This window comes from Phyllobates terribilis, unplaced genomic scaffold (genome assembly GCF_046119375.1).
Source record: "Phyllobates terribilis strain yellow unplaced genomic scaffold, ASM4611937v1 Scaffold_1__5_contigs__length_1240528914, whole genome shotgun sequence".
NCBI lineage: Eukaryota > Metazoa > Chordata > Amphibia > Anura > Dendrobatidae > Phyllobates > Phyllobates terribilis.
The window spans coordinates 922,367,219-922,385,385 of record NW_027362761.1 but is presented as its reverse complement, the minus strand read 5'-3'; the positions used below and the strand labels follow the sequence as shown (position 1 = coordinate 922,385,385).

The following is an 18,167-nucleotide window of genomic DNA, read 5'->3' as shown; positions in this document are numbered from 1 at the left end:
CGATCGGATTAATTCTTTTTTTATATTGATAGATCGGGTGATTCTGAACGTAGTGTTACCAAATATGTGTATGTGGGAATTTTTTTATTTATTTTATTTTGAATGGGGTGAAAGGGGAGTGATTTTAAACTTTTTATATTTTTTTTTATATTTTTAAAAATTTTTTTTATACTTTCTGCATGCTTCAATAGTCTCCATAGGAGACTAGAAGCTGCAGTTTCCTGATCGTTTCTACTGCATATAGGCGATGAGCAGATGGCCTGAATGTAGGAGAAATCCTCCTGTGCTATGAGCGCCGACCACTAAGTGGCGCTCATAGCTAGCGAGACATGACAACCACTGGTGTCTGCTGCAGACCCCGGGTTGCCATGCCCGCCCATCAGTGAACCACGATCACGTGACGGGGTCACTGATGGGCGGGGCTAAGGCCGTGCTTCCGGCGCGGTGCTGTTAAATGCAGCTGTCAGAGATTGACAGCGGCGTTTAACTGATTAACAGCCGCGGGTGGATCATGATTCCACCCGCAGCTGTTGCGGGCACATGTCAGCTGTAAAAATCAGCTGACATGTGCCCGGTTCAGTGCGGACTCACTGCCGGGGCCCTCACTGAACCGGGGGTGATGGCCTGGGGCGTACTAATACGCCCCAGGCTTTAAAGGGGTTAAATGCTCAGTCAGGTTTTTTTCTCTGTGTAGTGTGTGGCCTGGAGAGGGAAGTCTCCAGGCTGTGTTGGGCTGAAGCCAGAGAGCAACACCGGAGGATGGGTGTTGCTGAAGACTTCGCTGTGCTACCTGGAGCGGGCCAAACCTTGCTTGCCAATAGACTCTGTTGTACTTTCTCTTTTGTTTTCCCGTTAACCCCCGAGAGGGCTTATTTATTTTTATGGGACACTGTATATATACAGTACAGACCAAAAGTTTGGACACGCATTCTCATTTAAAGATTTTTCTGTATTTTCTTGACTATGAAAATTGTACATTCACACTGAAGGCATCAAAACTATGAATTAACACATGTGGAATTATATACTTAACAAAAAAGTGTGAAACAACTGAAAATATGTCTTATATTCTAGGTTCTTCAAAGTAGCCACCTTTTGCTTTGATGACTGCTTTGCACACTCTTGGCATTCTCTTGATGAGCTTCAAGAGGTAGTCACCGGAAATGGTCTTCCAACAATCTTGAAGGAGTTCCCAGAGATGCTTAGCACTTGTTGGCCCTTTTGACTTCACTCTGCGGTCCAGCTCACCCCAAAACCATCTCGATTGGGTTCAGGTCTGGTGACTGTGGAGGCCAGGTCATCTGGCGTAGCACCCCATCACTCTCCTTCTTGGTCAAATAGCCCTTACACAGCCTGGAGGTGTGTTTGGGGTCATTGTCCTGTTGAAAAATAAATGATGGTACAACTAAGCGCAAACCGGATGGAATAGCATGCCTCTGCAAGATGCTGTGGTAGCCATTCTGGTTCAGTATGCCTTCAATTTTGAATAAATCCCCAACAGTGTCACCAGCAAAGCCCCCCCACACCATCACACCTCCTCCTCCATGCTTCACGGTGGAAACCAGGCATGTAGAGTCCATCTGTTCACCTTTTCTGCGTCGCACAAAGACACGGTGGTTGGAACCAAAGATCTCAAATTTGGACTTATCAGACCAAAGCACAGATTTCCACTGGTCTAATGTCCATTCCTTGTGTTCTTTAGCCCAAACAAGTCTCTTCTGCTTGTTGCCTGTCCTTAGCAGTGGTTTCCTAGCAGCTATTTTACCATGAAGGCCTGCTGCACCAAGTCTCCTCTTAACAGTTGTTGAAGAGATGTGTCTGCTGCTAGAACTCTGTGTGGCATTGACCTGGTCTCTAATCTGAGCTGCTGTTCACCTGCGATTTCTGAGGCTGGTGACTCATATAAACGTATCCTCAGAAGCAGAGGTGACTCTTGGTCTTCCTTTCCTGGGGCGGTCCTCATGTGAGCCAGTTTCTTTGTAGCGCTTAATGGTTTTTGCAACTGCACTTGGGGACACTTCCAAAGTTTTCCCAATTTTTCGCACTGACTGACCTTCATTTCTTCAAGTAATGATGTCCACTCGTTTTTCTTTACTTAACTGCTTTTTTCTTGCCATAATACAAATTCTAACAGTCTATTCAGTAGGACTCTCAGCTATGTATCCACCAGACTTCTGCACAACACAACTGATGGTCCCAACCCCATTTATAAGGCAAGAAATCCCACTTATTAAACCTGACAGGGCACACCTGTGAAGTGAAAACCATTTCCGGTGACTACCTCTTGAATCTCATCAAGAGAATGCCAAGAGTGTACAAAGCAGTCATCAAAGCAATAGGTGGCTACTTTGAAGAACCTAGAATATAAGACATATTTTCATTTGTTTCACACTTTTTTGTTAACTATATAATTCCACATGTGTTAATTCATAGTTTTGATGCCTTCGGTGTGAATGTACAATTTTCATAGTCATGAAAATACAGAAAAATCTTTAAATGAGAAGGTGTGTCCAAACTTTTGGTCTGTACTGTGTGAGATATATATATATATATATATATATATATATATATATATATATATATATATATATATATATATATATATATATATATATATATATATATATGTGTGTGTGTGTGTGTATATTTCTGTGACAATGGTCACAGAAATAACTTGAATCAGACAAAAGTAATAATAAAATTAAAAATCTATGAAAATGAACAATTGAAAGTCAGACATTGCTTTTCCACCCTGCTCCCACAGAATTTAAAAAAAAAGATTAAACTCATGAAATAGGCCTGGACAGAAATGATGGTACCCCTGAAAATAATGTGACAAAAGGGACATATTAAATCAAGTTGTGTCCACTAATTCGCATCACAGGTGTCTACAATCTTGTAATCAGTCAGTGGGCCTGTATATAGGGCTACAGATACTCACTGTGCTGTTTAGTGACATGGTGTGTACCACACTCAACATGGACCAGAGGAAGCAAAGGAAAGAGTTGTCTCAGGAGATTAGAAAGAAAATTATAGACAAGCATGTTAAAGGTAAAGGTTATAAGACCATCTCCAAGCGGCTTGATGTTCCTGGGACTACAGTTGCACATATTATTCAGAAATTTATGATCCATGGGACTGTAGCCAACCTCCCTGGACGTGGCTGCAGGAGGAAAATTGATGGCAAATCAAAAAGACGGATAATACGAATGGTAACAAAAGAGCCCAGGATAACTTCTAAAGAGATTAAAGGTGAACTTTAAGCTCAAGGGGAACATCAGTGTCAGATCGCACCATCCGTCGTTGTTTGATCCAAAGTGGACTTCATGGGAGACGACCAAGGAGAACACCATTGTTGAAAAAAATCATAAAAAAGCCTGACTGGAATTTGTCAAACTACATGTTGACAAGCCACAGAGCTTCTGGGAGAATGTCCTATAGACAGATGAGACTAAAGTGGAAGTTTTTGGCAAGGCACATGAGCTCTATGTTCACAGACGGAAAAATGAAGCATATCATGAAAAGAACACTGTCCCTACTGTGAAACATGGAGGAGGCTCTGTTATGTTCTGGGGCTGCTTTGCTGCATCTGGCACAGGGTGTCTTGAATCTGTGCAGGGTACAATGAAATCTCAAGACTATCAAGGGATTCTAGAGAGAAATGTGCTGCCCAGTGTCAGAAAGCTTTGTCTCAGTCGCAGGTCATGGGTCTTGCAACAGGATAATGACCCAAAACACAAGGCTAAAAATACCCAAGAATGGCTAAGAGGAAAGCATTGGACTATTCTGAAGTGGCCTTCTATGAGCCCTGACCTAAATCCTATTGAGCATCTTTGGAAAGAGCTGAAACATGCCGTCTGGAAAAGGCAACCTTCAAACACGAGACAACTGGAGCAGTTTGCTCATGAGGAGTGGGCCAAAATACCTGTCAAGAGGTGCAGAAGTCTTAGTTACAGGAATCGTTTGATTGCAGTGATTGCCTCAAAAGGTTGTTCAACAAAATATTAAGTTAAGAGTACCATCATTTCTGTCCGCCTATTTCATCAGTTTAATTTTTTTGAAAATTCTGTGGAAGCATGGTTGAAAAGCAATGTCTGACTTTCATTTGTTCATTTTCATAGATTTTTAATTATTATTTTGTCAGATTCAAGTTATTTCTGTGACCATTGTGGGTTATTCTTTCATTAAACGAGGGGTACCAACAATTTTGACCGTGTGTGTGTGTGTGTGCGCGTGCGTGCGTGTATATACAGTACAGACTAAAAGTTTGGACACACCTTCTCATTTAAAGATTTTTCTGTATTTTCATGACTATGAAAATTGTACATTCACTCTGTAGGCATCAAAACTATGAATTAACACATGTGGAATTATATACTTAACAAAAAAGTGTGAAACAACTGAAAATATGTCTTATATTCTAGGTTCTTCAAAGTAGCCACCTTTTGCTTTGATGACTGCTTTGCACACTCTTGGCATTCTCTTGATGAGCTTCAAGAGGTAGTCACCGGAAATGGTTTTCACTTCACAGGTGTGCCCTTTCAGGTTTAATAAGTGGGATTTCTTTCCTTATAAATGGGGTTGGGACCGTCAGTTGTGTTGTGCAGATGTCAGGTGGATACACAGCAGATAGTCCTACTGAATAGACTGTTAGCTGCTTTTTTCTTGCCATAATACAAATTCTAAGTAAAGAAAAACGATTGGCCATCATTGCTTTAAGAAATGAAGGTCAGTCAGTGCGAAAAATTGGGCAAACTTTGAAACTGTCCCCAAGTGCAGTTGCAAAAACCATCAAGCGCTACAAAGAAACTGGCTCACATGAGGACCGCCCCAGGAAAGGAAGACCAAGAGTCACCTCTGCTTCTGAGGATAAGTTTATCCGAGTCACCAGCCTCAGAAATCACAGGTTAACAGCAGCTCAGATTAGAGACCAGGTCAATGCCACACAGAGTTCTAGCAGCAGACACATCTCTTCAACAACTGTTAAGAGGAGACTTTGTGCAGTAGGCCTTCATGGTAAAATAGCTGCTAGGAAACCACTGCTAAGGACAGACAACATGCAGAAGAGACTTGTTTGGGCTAAAGAACACAAGGAATGGACATTAGACCAGTGGAAATCTGTGCTTTGGTCTGATGAGTCCAAATTTGAGATCTTTGGTTCCAACCACTGTCTTTGTGCGACGCCGAAAAGGTGAACGGATGGACTTTACATGCCTGGTTCCCACCGTGAAGCATGGAGGAGGAGGTGTGATGGTGTGGGGGGGCTTTGCTGGTGACACTGTTGGGGATTTATTCAAAATTGAAGGCATACTGAACCGGCATGGCTACCACAGCATCTTGCAGCGGCATGCTATTCCATCCAGTTTGCGTTTAGTTGGACCATCATTTATTTTTCAACAGGACAATGACCCCAAACACACCTCCAGGCTGTGTAAAAGCTATTTAACCAAGAAGGAGAGTGATGGGGTGCTACGCCAGATGACCTGGCCTCCACAGTCACCAGACCTGAACCCAATCGAGATGGTTTGGGGTGAGCTGGACCGCAGAGTGAAGGCAAAAGTGCCAACAAGTGCTAAGCATCTCTGGGAACTCCTTCAAGATTGTTGGAAGACCATTTCCGGTGACTACCTCTTGAAGCTCATCAAGAGAATGCCAAGAGTGTGCAAAGCAGTCATCAAAGCAAAAGGTGGCTACTTTGAAGAACCTAGAATATAACATATTTTCAGTTGTTTCACACTTTTTTGTTAAGTATATAATTCCACATGTGTTAATTCATAGTTTTGATGCCTTCAGTGTGAATGTACAATTTTCATAGTCATGAAAATACAGAGAAATCTTTAAATGAGAAGGCGTGTCCAAACTTTTGGTCTGTACTGTATGTATGTATATATATGTATGTATGTGTGTATATATATATATATATATATATAATATATATATATATATATATATATACATACATATACACGTACATACGTTCTTTTGTTTTCATGCAAGTGTCAACTCTTGTGTTAAAATATTAAAGAAAACTTGACCTACTTTATATTAATTCAGTTTAATGTATTCTTTAAATCTGATCGTTGAAAATTAAAAAAACGTGTTAAAAAAGATATTAAGAGATTTATATAGATCATTCTGGAATGAGTTACAAAACTGAGGTTCTTGGATGCCATGAAACCTCAGTGAGACTCATTATCTCCATATGGAAACGAATTGGAACGGTGAATTTTCCCAGGAGTAGCTGGACTGCCAAAAGTACTCTAAGGGCTCAACAAATGTAAAAAAATATCCAGAAAGAACATCCACACAACACCAGGCTCCTGTCCAACTATGATATCATTTTGTTTTTAGGTCTTCATTTATGTGCTGATTATTTTTGTAATCTCTCTATATAATAACTGGCACTCAGTTTTTCTAATGTACAGCTACAAATCCACAGCTTCCCTTCAAACACAGCTAATGTTAAATGATAGGACTCTGTGTGCCTGTGGGGACAGCTTATTGCATATATAATCACTTAAAAAATAAAGCAGTCTTCAGTAAACTCCTTGGCACCTCATAGTGGTGTCTGTAAGGAGCCGTAATGTTATTTCATTAGTTTTAGTATGTGAAACTGGCCACATCATGGAATAATGGCTGCAGGAATTAATAAAACTTTGTTTTTGTGTGTGTTTTAATTTCTTTTCATTGTTGAGGAGATGTTAGTTATTTTATGGAAAATATTATGCGAATTTCCATTGTAGCCAAGTATTAGCATAGATAGGGGTATTTATTTTCCCTTGCATGACATTGAGCAATTAAAATCAGGCAGCATCATGCACAAAATAAAATAAGAAAACGCGCCCAGAGAAAATCAGACCTGCCCGAAGGGCAGAGCTGTGTGTTATTACAAACACTTATCCGCATCCATCTATTCCATGCATCTGGAAATAATTCCCTAATAGCTGGCACAGATCCAGATTGATATGTGTGACACACTGCATCTTTGATCTTACAGCACTGTTGGATCTACGTCCCTCCCTTTCCCCCACACTGTGCCGTGGGATGAGAGCTGAAACATAAATGTCACATACACCACTGTGGATATGTGCCAGCTTCAGGGCATTTTTTCCTTTGCTTGGAATAGATGCAGAGCAATGTTTGTAATGATACTTAGCTCTCCGCTCCTTCCTCCTCCGCCGTCACCTTGGTCATCATCATGCAAGGTAAAAAATTAAACGCCCCCGGAGAAGATTCTCTGCTAACACCCCTTATAGTAGTGGAAATCAGATTTTAAACTTTACCATGATGTGACCAGTTTAAAGGGAATCTATCAGGTTCATAGAAATTTAAATTAATTGATACCTTGATATCTGCAATCCGATGTCTTAGGTTATGTGCAAACAGTGCATTTTTTGTGTGTTTTTTTCAGCACGGAAATGGGCCAAAAACGCATTGCATACCTTATCCCGTGACTTCCTATGACATTTTGTAAGTTCTGTGCACATCCTGAGCGGATTTCATGTGTGGAAAAAACCCCAGTATGTCCATTGTTTGTGCGTTTACGCATGCGGTTTTGCCTATGCAATGCATTGGAATAAACGCATGGAAAATCTGCAGGCAAAAGCACATCAAAAGCGCATGTAAAACGCTGCAGATTTTCCACAGCGATATTTCTGCCAGGAGGTGCAGAAACGCTACAGAAATTTCTGCAAGCAATTCCTGAACGTGCGCACACAGCCTTAATCCAGAATAATCCACGTTTGTCTTAATATGTAAGTGACCTGTTAAGATCTATGGGCCGGACATAGATCTCCCCAGCGTTATCCGTGAGATACAGTTGTGCTCAAAAGTTTACATACCCCAGCGGAATTTTTCCTTTCTTGGCCTTGTTTCAGAGAATATGAATGATAACAAAAAACTTTTTCTCCACTCATGGTTATTGGTTGGGTGAAGGCATTTATTGTCAAACTACTGTGTTTTCTCTTTTTACATCTTAATGGCAACCAAAAACATCCAAATGACCCCGATCAAAAGTTCACATACCCCATTTCTTAATACCGTGTATTGCCCCCTCTAACATCAATGACAGCTTGAAGTCTTTTGTGGTAGTTATGGATGAGCTTCTTTAATTTTCTCAGATGGTAAAGTTGCCCATTCTTCTTGGCAAAAAGCATCCAGTTTCTGTAAATTCCTGGGATGTCTATCATGAACTGCGCGCTTGAGATCTCCCCAGAGTGGCTTAGTGATATTGAGGTCAGGAGACTGAGATGGCCACTCCAGAACCTTCACTTTGTTCTGCTGTAGCCAATGACAGGTCGACTTGGCCTTGTGTTTTGAATCGTTGTCATGTTGGAATGCCAAGTGCGTTCCATGTGCATCTTCTGGGCTGATGAGTGCAAATTTGCCTCCAGTCTTTGCTGATAACGTGCTGCATTCATCTTTCCTTCAACTTTCACCAAGTTTCCTGTGCCTTTTGTAGCTCACACATCCCCAAAACATCAGCAATCCACCTTCATGCTTTACAGTAGGAATGGTGTTCCTTTCATCATAGGCCTTGCTGACCTCTCTCCAAATCTAACGTTTATGGTTGTGGCCAAAAAGTAAATTTTGGTCTCATCACTCCAAATTACCTTGTTCCAGAAGTTTTGAGGCTTGTCTCTATACTGTTTGGCGTTTTGTAGGCGAGATACTTTGTGGCATTTGCACAGTAAGGGCTTTCTTCTGGCGACTCTACCATGCAGCCCATTTTTCTTCAAGTGCCTCCTTATTGGGCATCTTGAAACAGCCACACCGCTAGTTTTCAGAGAGTCCTGAATTTCAGCTGATGTTATTTGTGGGTTTTTCTTTGCATCCCGAACAATTTTCCTGGCAGTTGTGGCCGAAATTTTTGTTGGTCTACCTGACTGTGGTTTGCTTTTTACAGAGCCCCTGATTTTCCATTTGTTAATCACAGTTTGAACGCTGCTGATTGGCTTTATCAATTCCTTAGATATTTTTTTGTATGCCTTTCCTGTGTTATACTGTTCAACTACCTTTTCCCGTAGATCTGTTGACAATTCTTTTGCTTTCCCCATGACACACAATCCAGAAACGTCAGTGGCTGGATGAAAGATGCAAGAGTCTGTCTGGATCCCAGAAACGTACTCAGCTTTTATACACACACACTGATTACAAGCAAACAGGTCACAGGTGAGGATGTTACCTTTAGTAGTCATTCAATCCCATTTGTGTCAAATTCTGTGCATGTTATCAGGTCAAAATCACCTGCGTATGTGAACTTTTGATCAGAGCCATTTGGATGTTTTTGGTTGTCATTAAGATTTAAAAAGAGAAAACACTGTAGTTTGACAATAAATGGCTTCACCCAATCAATAACCATGAGTGAAGAAAGTTTTTTTAGTTATCATTCATATTCTCTGAAACAAGGCCAAGAAAGGAAAAATTCTGATGGGGTATATAAACTTTTGAGCACAACTGTATGTTGATCAACATGTATACAGACCTGCCCACCAGTGTCCTTCACTAGAACAACACTGCACTTGGGAAAGCGGTTTTCCATTTGTAGGAGGCTGATGGACATTTCTGGTCACATGCTCCTCCATCATTGGACATTTTGAGAAGAGGAGCGCTGTGCAATCTGCGAGGAAAGCTTCACTAATACATTGAAGAGGAAAGCCTGTGATACTTGTATACTATTAAGTGCCACAAAATCATGTCCCCAACAGATTGGTTAAAACAAAGATCAAAGTGAACCATCTTTTTAGCTCTGCAAATAGTTATGGATGGAGCTATCCATGAGTAAGATGTTTTATATTTGTCAACTCTTCTGGAACGTCCCTGAGGATTTCAGAAGAGTTTGTAAATCTCCTGTGAACTGCAGAAGGCTCCTTGAACATCTCGGAAAGCAGCATCAGAAGCAGCCTACACATCCAGATGCAGATGTTGGGGGCGTTGAAGGTGGAGGACCTGTAAAGTGGCATGATTATACAGCGGCATTTCAGAACTTGCCAAGTGTGGGCTAATGTGACTAGAACATGACTTGAGCTTGGAGGAGACGTTCATGTGGTAGGGCTCAATGAAATAAAATGTAAAGTGCACTGCCCCCTAATAACGTCCATTATTTTATTTTTATAGACTCCTGGTAGTGTAAGACATCCTGAGACTGCCTCATCCAGTCAAGCTGAGAAAAGGTAATCTGCTTTTTATCACTTCCACCAGTAGATTGGTTATTTGTAGGACACTGGAGTTTCTCATTACTAGATTGTTGGAGTGACCATTTAGCAAAAGTGGCGTAGACTAGATAATAAAAATCTGACAACGTGAACAAGCGCTGTATAATCCACAGGTCATGCCAAAATGTATCAAGTCTGTTGTGAGAAACCTCTCTTTATATTATGCAAAACTGTTTCTTCCTTTAGAAATGCAGATTTTCTAATTGGAGAATTTGGCAAATACAGTGAGGAAATGAGTAACCAACTCCATATATATCAGGTATCTATTTATCTATCTATATCTATGTATCTATATCTATCTTCCTATAAATCTCTCCATCCATGTTTGTTAATCTATCAGTCTATTTATCTACATGAAAGACAGTGTGAAGCTTTGAATGACTTTCATGCTATTCATTTTTGTTGATTTCTTTTTTTCTGTCCTTTTACACTTTTTCTTTTCTCTTATGCTTTTGAAAAGGCTGAGATGGCTGAAATGAGATTAAAGCTAGAAAGCATTGTAAAGGAAAATGAGACGTAAGTAAACTGTCATTGTCTCATCATATTATCCAGTCCATTGCTATACTGTTTAGTCCCGCTTAGTCCTGCATAATCAATATTACGCTGTTCACATGTTATAAAGTGGTCCAGTCGTTGGATGCCACATTTCTTTGATAGGTTTCTTAACAATTTTCAGTTGAAGTTATTCAAAAAAAATGTCCTATGTCTGGATATTGCTGTTACATGTGGGGCATGTCATGTCCACCTAGCATGTTTAGTCCAACATATTGGGTGAAGAATGCTACTGGCCCTCTGGTAAGCACGGATAAAAAACACATCTACAACTTTTATTTTTGAGAGGTATTGTGCACCTAACTTTCTGTATGGATCAGGCTTTTATTGAAATGTATGAATTTATGGCTTCATACTTTGCACACACAGATGCCTTCATGCAATTTTGCCGAGTGGCATTTTGACAATGTGCCACATGTCAGCTTTTTTGAAAATTGTTTTATTATTATTTTTATTATTATTTCAGAATTTAGGAGGGGAGGGGTTGTACATGTCAAAAGTATGAAAGGTGTAGACTGTCCAAATACCACTGACAGCGAAAGGGTTAAAGTAAAAACATTCCTAGCAAATCCTTAAAGCGCACCTGTCAGCAGGATTGTGCTTTAGTAAACCACATACACTGTCAGGTGGGCGCCGTTATACTGAGTAAAATGATACCTTTGTTGATGAAATCCGTCCTGTGGTTCTTTTATAATCTTTACTTTCATTTCTGCCATAATGATATGCTCGTGCTCTGGTGCCCTCATTATGTATTCATGTATTCCTATCTCTGCCTTGTGACAGGTCGTTGTGCTTTCAGTGATCTGCCTACTATTTTACATACTGACTGTGTAATTTGTGTCACAAAGTGAAATTTACATGCCCCCAAAATGGCCGCAGCCAGCGCATGCGCAGTAGCATCTGCGCACGTACGGGGGCCATATTGCTGCAGGCAAATTTATTTTTCCTGTAGCCAAGAGTCTGTGTGGCGCCATATTGCTGCACCCAAATTCTTTTTCCAAAAGCAAAATGGCCCCTGCGCGTGCACAGCAGCATCTCTTGGCAAACGAGAGATGCTATTGCGCATGCGCTGGCTGCGGCCATTTTGGGGGGAATGTAAATTTCACTTTGTGACATAGATTACACAGTCAGTATGTAAAATAGTAGGCAGGTCACTGATAGCACAGCGACCTGTCACAAGGCAGAGATAGGAATACATGAATACAGAAGCAGAGCACATGCATATCATTATGGCAGAAATTAAAGTAAAGATTATTAAAGAATCACTGGACGGATTTAATCAACAAAGTTAGCATTTTACTCAGTATAACGGCACCCACTTGACAGTGTATGTGGGTTATTAAGCACAATCCTGCTGACAGGTGCGCTTTAAACTTGACAGTCAATGTTTGATGGTTGAGTTTCTGACTCCTGCAATCAGAAAGAACAGCTGAGGTACTTAAAGGGGTCTTCCCACGAACAAAGTTCATTTTAATCAATAAATCTTTGAATAATATTAAATTCCACAATTGGTTGTGTTTACAAAAAATTTTCTGGTGCTGAGATGGTCTTTTTTAAATGTGCCCGTACTGAGTAATGGCTGTGTCTGACCGTAAAGGAACATGGTCTTATCGTACCACAGCTTCTGGGCGGGGGGGGGGGGGGGAACAAAGAGTATACCTTCATGATTGCAGCTGATTCTTTATTTTAGGTAAAACATTGCTTAAAAACAGGCAGTGAAATGTTTTGCCTCACAAAAAGAATCAGCTGTGATCCCATGCTGTAATATATGTATTCTCTTTTGCTTCCTCCCCTGCCCAGGAGCTGTGGTATGATCAGACCATGTCCCTGTACGGTCAGACACAGCCATTACACAGTACACAGCAGGGGCACATTTATATGATTATCTCAGCACAGGAACATTTTATTTAAACACATCCACATTTTATTTTTATTCCAAGATCTATTAATTAAAAAATACATTGTTTGGGGGAAACCCCTTTAAAGAGAATCTGTCACCAGGTTTTTGCCACCTATCCTGAAAGCAGCAATGTAGAGATAGAAACCCTGATTCCAACGATGTGTCACTTACTGGGTTATTGCTGTAGTTTCGATTAAAATTACTGTTTTATCAGCTGGAGATTATAACTAGAGGACTAGTAGACCTTCTGCCATGTAGTCTTCTATATTCATGAGCTCTGACTAAACACGCTTCATTCACTGATTGGCAGCTTTTTGCCTATGCACAGTGTACACAGATAAAAAAAATAATAATTTTATCAAAACTGAAGCAAGCAGCCAAGTAAGTGACGGATTGCTAAAATCAAGGTCCCTGCCCCTACATCATACTGCTCTCAGATTACATAGCAAAAACCTGGTGACAGATTCCCTTTAACAGGAATATATGGTTCTGTTTTTCTTCATTCTTCCTTTACATATGCGTAGCTTATGTTGTTATATATTTTTTTCTTTTTCCTTACTTAACTCTTAATTTTACTTGTTGGTTTCCTCTACATGGCTTTACAGCTATAGTTTTACTTTGCTCTAATGGTCACCTAATGGAGCTGGTTTTCTTACACAGGTTTTGAGTTCTATCCTTTGGTTATCTAATCTCACGTCCCTTTTCAGCTGTTTTCTTTGATTTAGTGTCATTATGTAATGTCCTAGATATTATTATCTTAAGAAAATGAATATTCACTCTTCTCCACGCCCATGGGAGTGGAGAAGAGAGAATATTCATTTTCTTTAATAGCGCGCACTGCAGCCGCCCGCTTCCTGCTGCGGCTCAGCGATCCTCTGTGTCCACTACTAAAGAGAATGAATATTCACTCTTCTCCACTCCCATGGGCGTGGAGAAGAGTGAATATTCATTCTCTTTAGTAGCGGGCACACAGGATCGCTAAGCCGCAGCAGGAAGCCGGTGGCTGCGGCTACAGTGTGCACTATTAAAGAGAATGACTGTTCACTCTTCTCCATGCCCATAGTCCCAGCATGGAGAGGAGTGAATATCCTCGCAGCTCACCTCAGCATCTGAGGGCACATGGCAGTGACGTCATGCGCTGCTCAGATGCTGAGGGAGCTGCTGGCAGAACAGGATGCAGCACTGGAACAGAGGGTAGGAAGGTGAGTATAATTGTTTATTTTTTTCATGTGTGCAATGATGGTGGGCCATGCATACCAGAATTGGGATGAGGGGTGCTATGCATACCAGGATTGGGATGAGGGGTGCCATGCATACCAGGATTGGGGATGATGGGGCCATGCATACCAGGATTGGGATGAGGGGGCCATGCATACCAGGATTGGGGATGAGGGGGCCATGCATTCCAGGATTAGGATGAGGCGTGCCATGCATACTAGGATTGGGGATGATGGGTGCCATGCATACTAGTATTGGGGATGATGGGTGCCATGCATGCCAGGATTGGGGATGAGGGGTGCCATGCATACCAGGATTGGGGATGAGGGGTGCCATGCATACCAGGATTGGGGATGAGGGGTGCCATGCATACCAGGATTGGGGATGAGGGGTGCCATGCATACCAGGATTGGGGATGAGGGGTGCCATGCATACCAGGATTGGGGATGAGGGGTGCCATGCATACCAGGATTGGGGATGAGGGGTGCCATGCATACCAGGATTGGGGATGAGGGGCGCCATGCATACCAGGATTGAGGATGAGGGGGACATGCATACCAGGATTGGGGATGAGGGGGCCATGCATACCAGGATTGGGGATGAGGATGATGGGGCCATGCATACCAGGATTGGGGATGAGGGGGCCATGCATGCCAGGATTGGGGATGAGGATGATGGGGCCATGTATACCAGGATTGGGGATGAGGATGATAGGGCCATGCATACCAGGATTGGGGATGATGAGGTTATGCATACCAGGATTGGGGATGAGGGGTGCCATGCATACCAGGATTGGTTATGAGGGGGGCATGCATACCAGGATTGAGAATGAGGGGGCCATGCATACCAGGATTGGGGATGATGAGGTTATGCATACCAGGATTGGGGATGAGGGGTGCCATGCATACCAGGATTGGGGATGATGGGAGCCATGCATACCAGGATTGAGAATGAGGGGGCCATGCATACCAGGATTGGGGATGAGTGGACAATACTTACCAGGATGGGGAAATTTACCAGTAGCTGCTGCATTTCCCACCCTAGGCTTATACTCGAGTCAATAAGTTTTCCCAGTTTTTTGTGGTAAAATTAGGTACCTCTGCTTATATTCGGGTCGGTTTATGCTCGAGTATATACGGTAATTGCTTGTTACTGTTCTTATTGTCCTTTATTCATTTGTAAAAAGGAAAAAAAATAGTATTCGATTTTAAAAATACCATTGCAAATAAAAGCAGAATAAAGAGAACTATATAGGTTAAAGGGGTTGTCCGGTCTAAAACTCACATGTTGAGTATTTGGAGCAGATTTGCTGGTACTTTAAAGTACAAGTTCAATTTTTCTGCTGCAAAAACACAGTGTGTGAACAGGGCCTCCGTGTCCATGGGGTGTGTTGTAACAGTGTAATAATGGAAACATCTTATTTGTGTGAATGACCAGTTTATGTAGTTATATGCCTGTAACTGTGTGACATCCACCTGCCCTCTGCTCTGACAGCGCTTCTGTATTCCTACATTGTGCCTTATACCAACCACTCAGATCTCTGCTTTCTTTCTGTTACCTTTGCTAGAAAAATGAAAATGTGTTTCTGATTGATTCCTATGAAGCCAGTTGTCTCCCATTTTAATACTGGACAGCCAGAGCACATGGTGGAAATTGCTGCTATAAATGACAACCAGAAATGCTCTGTAATGTAAAATCAGGACTCGGAACCCCTATTTACTCATGGATGGGGTCAAAATTGTCCCTAAAGATTAACTTCCTGTAGATCTGCACATAAACTTCCACAAAACTCTGTCATAGTCTTCAAATTTACTATAAGAGCGGAGTACTGTGGCTCTGTATGTGTCATAAGGTTTATATAATGACAGCAATATGGAATATACTTCTTAGTGGCCACCTTTATCTGCTGATGTCTGGCTTTACCAGCCGTTCTCACATGAACAAATCCCTCAAAGTCTAAGCCATTTAGCTAAGAGAGACATCAGTGAGTCTAACTCGTATTCCGTAAGTCTTCTGTATAGTTACATCAGTAGTCTCTCCGTATTTACAAAACTATAGATGACAAGACAAGCATAAAGGGAGTCTGTCCCCAGGCCGCATAATGTAGAGACAGAGACCCTGATTTCAGCGATGTGTCACTTACTGAGCTGCTTAATGTAGTTTCGGTAATCTCCTGCTGATAAAACTGATTTGTATCATTAGAGGACTAGTAAACCTGCTGCCAGGTAGTCAAGCATATTCATGAGCTTTGTATAATCCCTCCCCCACCACTGATTGGCTAATTTCTGTGCACACTCTGCATGGGCAGAAACCTGCCAATCTAACCCATCTCATGGCTCATTTCATGTTATGATCAGTTTGTATGTTTCTGTGTTATATGTGCATCGCATGTAACAATAACTATCTACACTTATTCTGTAATAGGTCACCAGTCTGTTGGCCATTTACCATGTTTGGATTTTCATATCCTATATTACTGTACTTTTAAAGAGGTTGTCTCAGAAACAAAGTACATTTAATCAATAGATCTTAGAATATTAAGAAGTTCCCCAATTTGATGTGTTAAAAAAATGTTCCTGTGCTGAGATAATCTTATAAATGTGCCCCTGCTGTGTATCTTATTGGCTGTGTCCGACCATGTAGAGCTACTGTAGTTTATGGCAGCGCATACACAGCTTCTGGCCAGGGGAGAAAGCATAGCTGAATATACTGGTGACACACAGCAGGGACTCTCAACTATTTGTTTCTGAGGGAACACATTTCTCTGCCTGTTTTATCACAGGAGCAAGTGTTTCTTCCATGTCAGCACCTCTTACAGCATCATAAATCAAGTCAGTGAAGTACGAGCCCCGGGGCTGCTTTAGCACTTATGTCACTGACTTTATTTATCATGAGCTTACGGGGATGGTGCCATGGGAGAAAAGGTCGCTCATATGATAAAACAGGCAGGGAAATGTGTTCCCTCACAAACAAGCTGCTAAGAGTCCCTGCCATGTCACCAGTATATTCACCTCTGCTTTCAGTTGAATAAAATGTACTTTGTTTGTGGGACATCCCCTTTAATTCCAATTCTTACTTAATTAGTTTGTATTTCATTGCTTCCTGCTATTGTATTAATAATACAGACAGGCTTAGATTAAAAAAGGATGCTATTTTATTTATTTTATTTTTTTTATATGGGCATATTCAATTAATTATGTAAAGTGCAAAATAAAGTGGAAAAAAAAACTAGACTAAGGCCCTCATACACATTATATTGAAATCGTCCAAGCAGCCAATTTTCAAAAGGGATCTTTTAAGGACCATCTAATGTCTATAAGGGCCTCCTGGCTTATACAGATGATATGAGGGAGGGAATAATCGGGCAGTGTGGATTTAAATGTTATTCCCTCTCCATAATCTATAGGACTGTCTGAGAAAGCCAAACGCAGTGCTCAGCTATTTCCGGCAGTCCCATAGATGATGAATGTTGTGGATGTGCATGTCTATGGAACTCTACAGTGCCCTATTCTCAGGATCGCTGGGGGTCTAAATACCATCCTATGGTTAGGGGATAAGGGGATAACTTACTCTCTTGGGAATAACCCTTTAAACTTCTGATCATTTTTGTCTCCACCTTCTACTTCTGTCTTGTTACCCATTCATCAAACGTTTGCCCAGATGATGGACAATAGCTAAATCTAGTATCAGCAGTAGTCTGCAGATCTTCTTACTGATGTGACATAGCAGGAACAAGTCCTTCTGCCAATGCCTGTAATTGTCCTGTTATCGGTAGCTGACAGGCTGCTATTACATGTCCTCGTACGTCTTGCATAAAAGCTGCTTTCACATTGTCGGCCTTCAGTTAGTTCATTACTGTTAAAACAAAAGATCAAGGTCAACTATTCAGAATTTTGTAAAATACTTATACTTGGATTCTTAGAAAATGTGCATACTACCTAGTTATAGGAAAATCGTTTTACATTTCCGTGCTGAATAAAGGTTACATAGTAAACCAAGCGAAAAAAAAAAAAGATTTAAAGGAATCCCCTATTTGTATGTGCAGCAATTAATGCAATCTTCTGAAAGTGCTCCTCCAGATATACAGAAAGCTGATTTTAGTGCTGGAGACTGCTCTTATAAGGCCATGTTCCCACAGAGCGTACACACAGCATTTTTCCCCACTGCATTTTTTTGTGCAGAAAATCAGCTTCTGTAAAGAGTTCAAGCAAAGTGGATGTGATTTTATGAAGACTCATGTCCTTTTTTAAAGGTAGTGAGCTGTTTTGTTTTTGTTTTGTTTT

General features: G+C 41.2%; 1 protein-coding gene across 1 annotated transcript in view; it reads left to right on the top strand.

Annotated features, from left to right (window-relative positions):
- Window positions 1-18,167, top strand: part of SCLT1 (sodium channel and clathrin linker 1) — a 207,205-nt gene that overhangs the window by 25,331 nt on the left and 163,707 nt on the right. Inside the window, exons 5-7 of the mRNA XM_073641640.1 lie at window positions 10,117-10,172; window positions 10,401-10,473; window positions 10,675-10,730. Coding sequence (XP_073497741.1) covers window positions 10,117-10,172; window positions 10,401-10,473; window positions 10,675-10,730 — 185 coding nt within the window. The remainder of the gene's footprint in view (window positions 1-10,116; window positions 10,173-10,400; window positions 10,474-10,674; window positions 10,731-18,167) is intronic.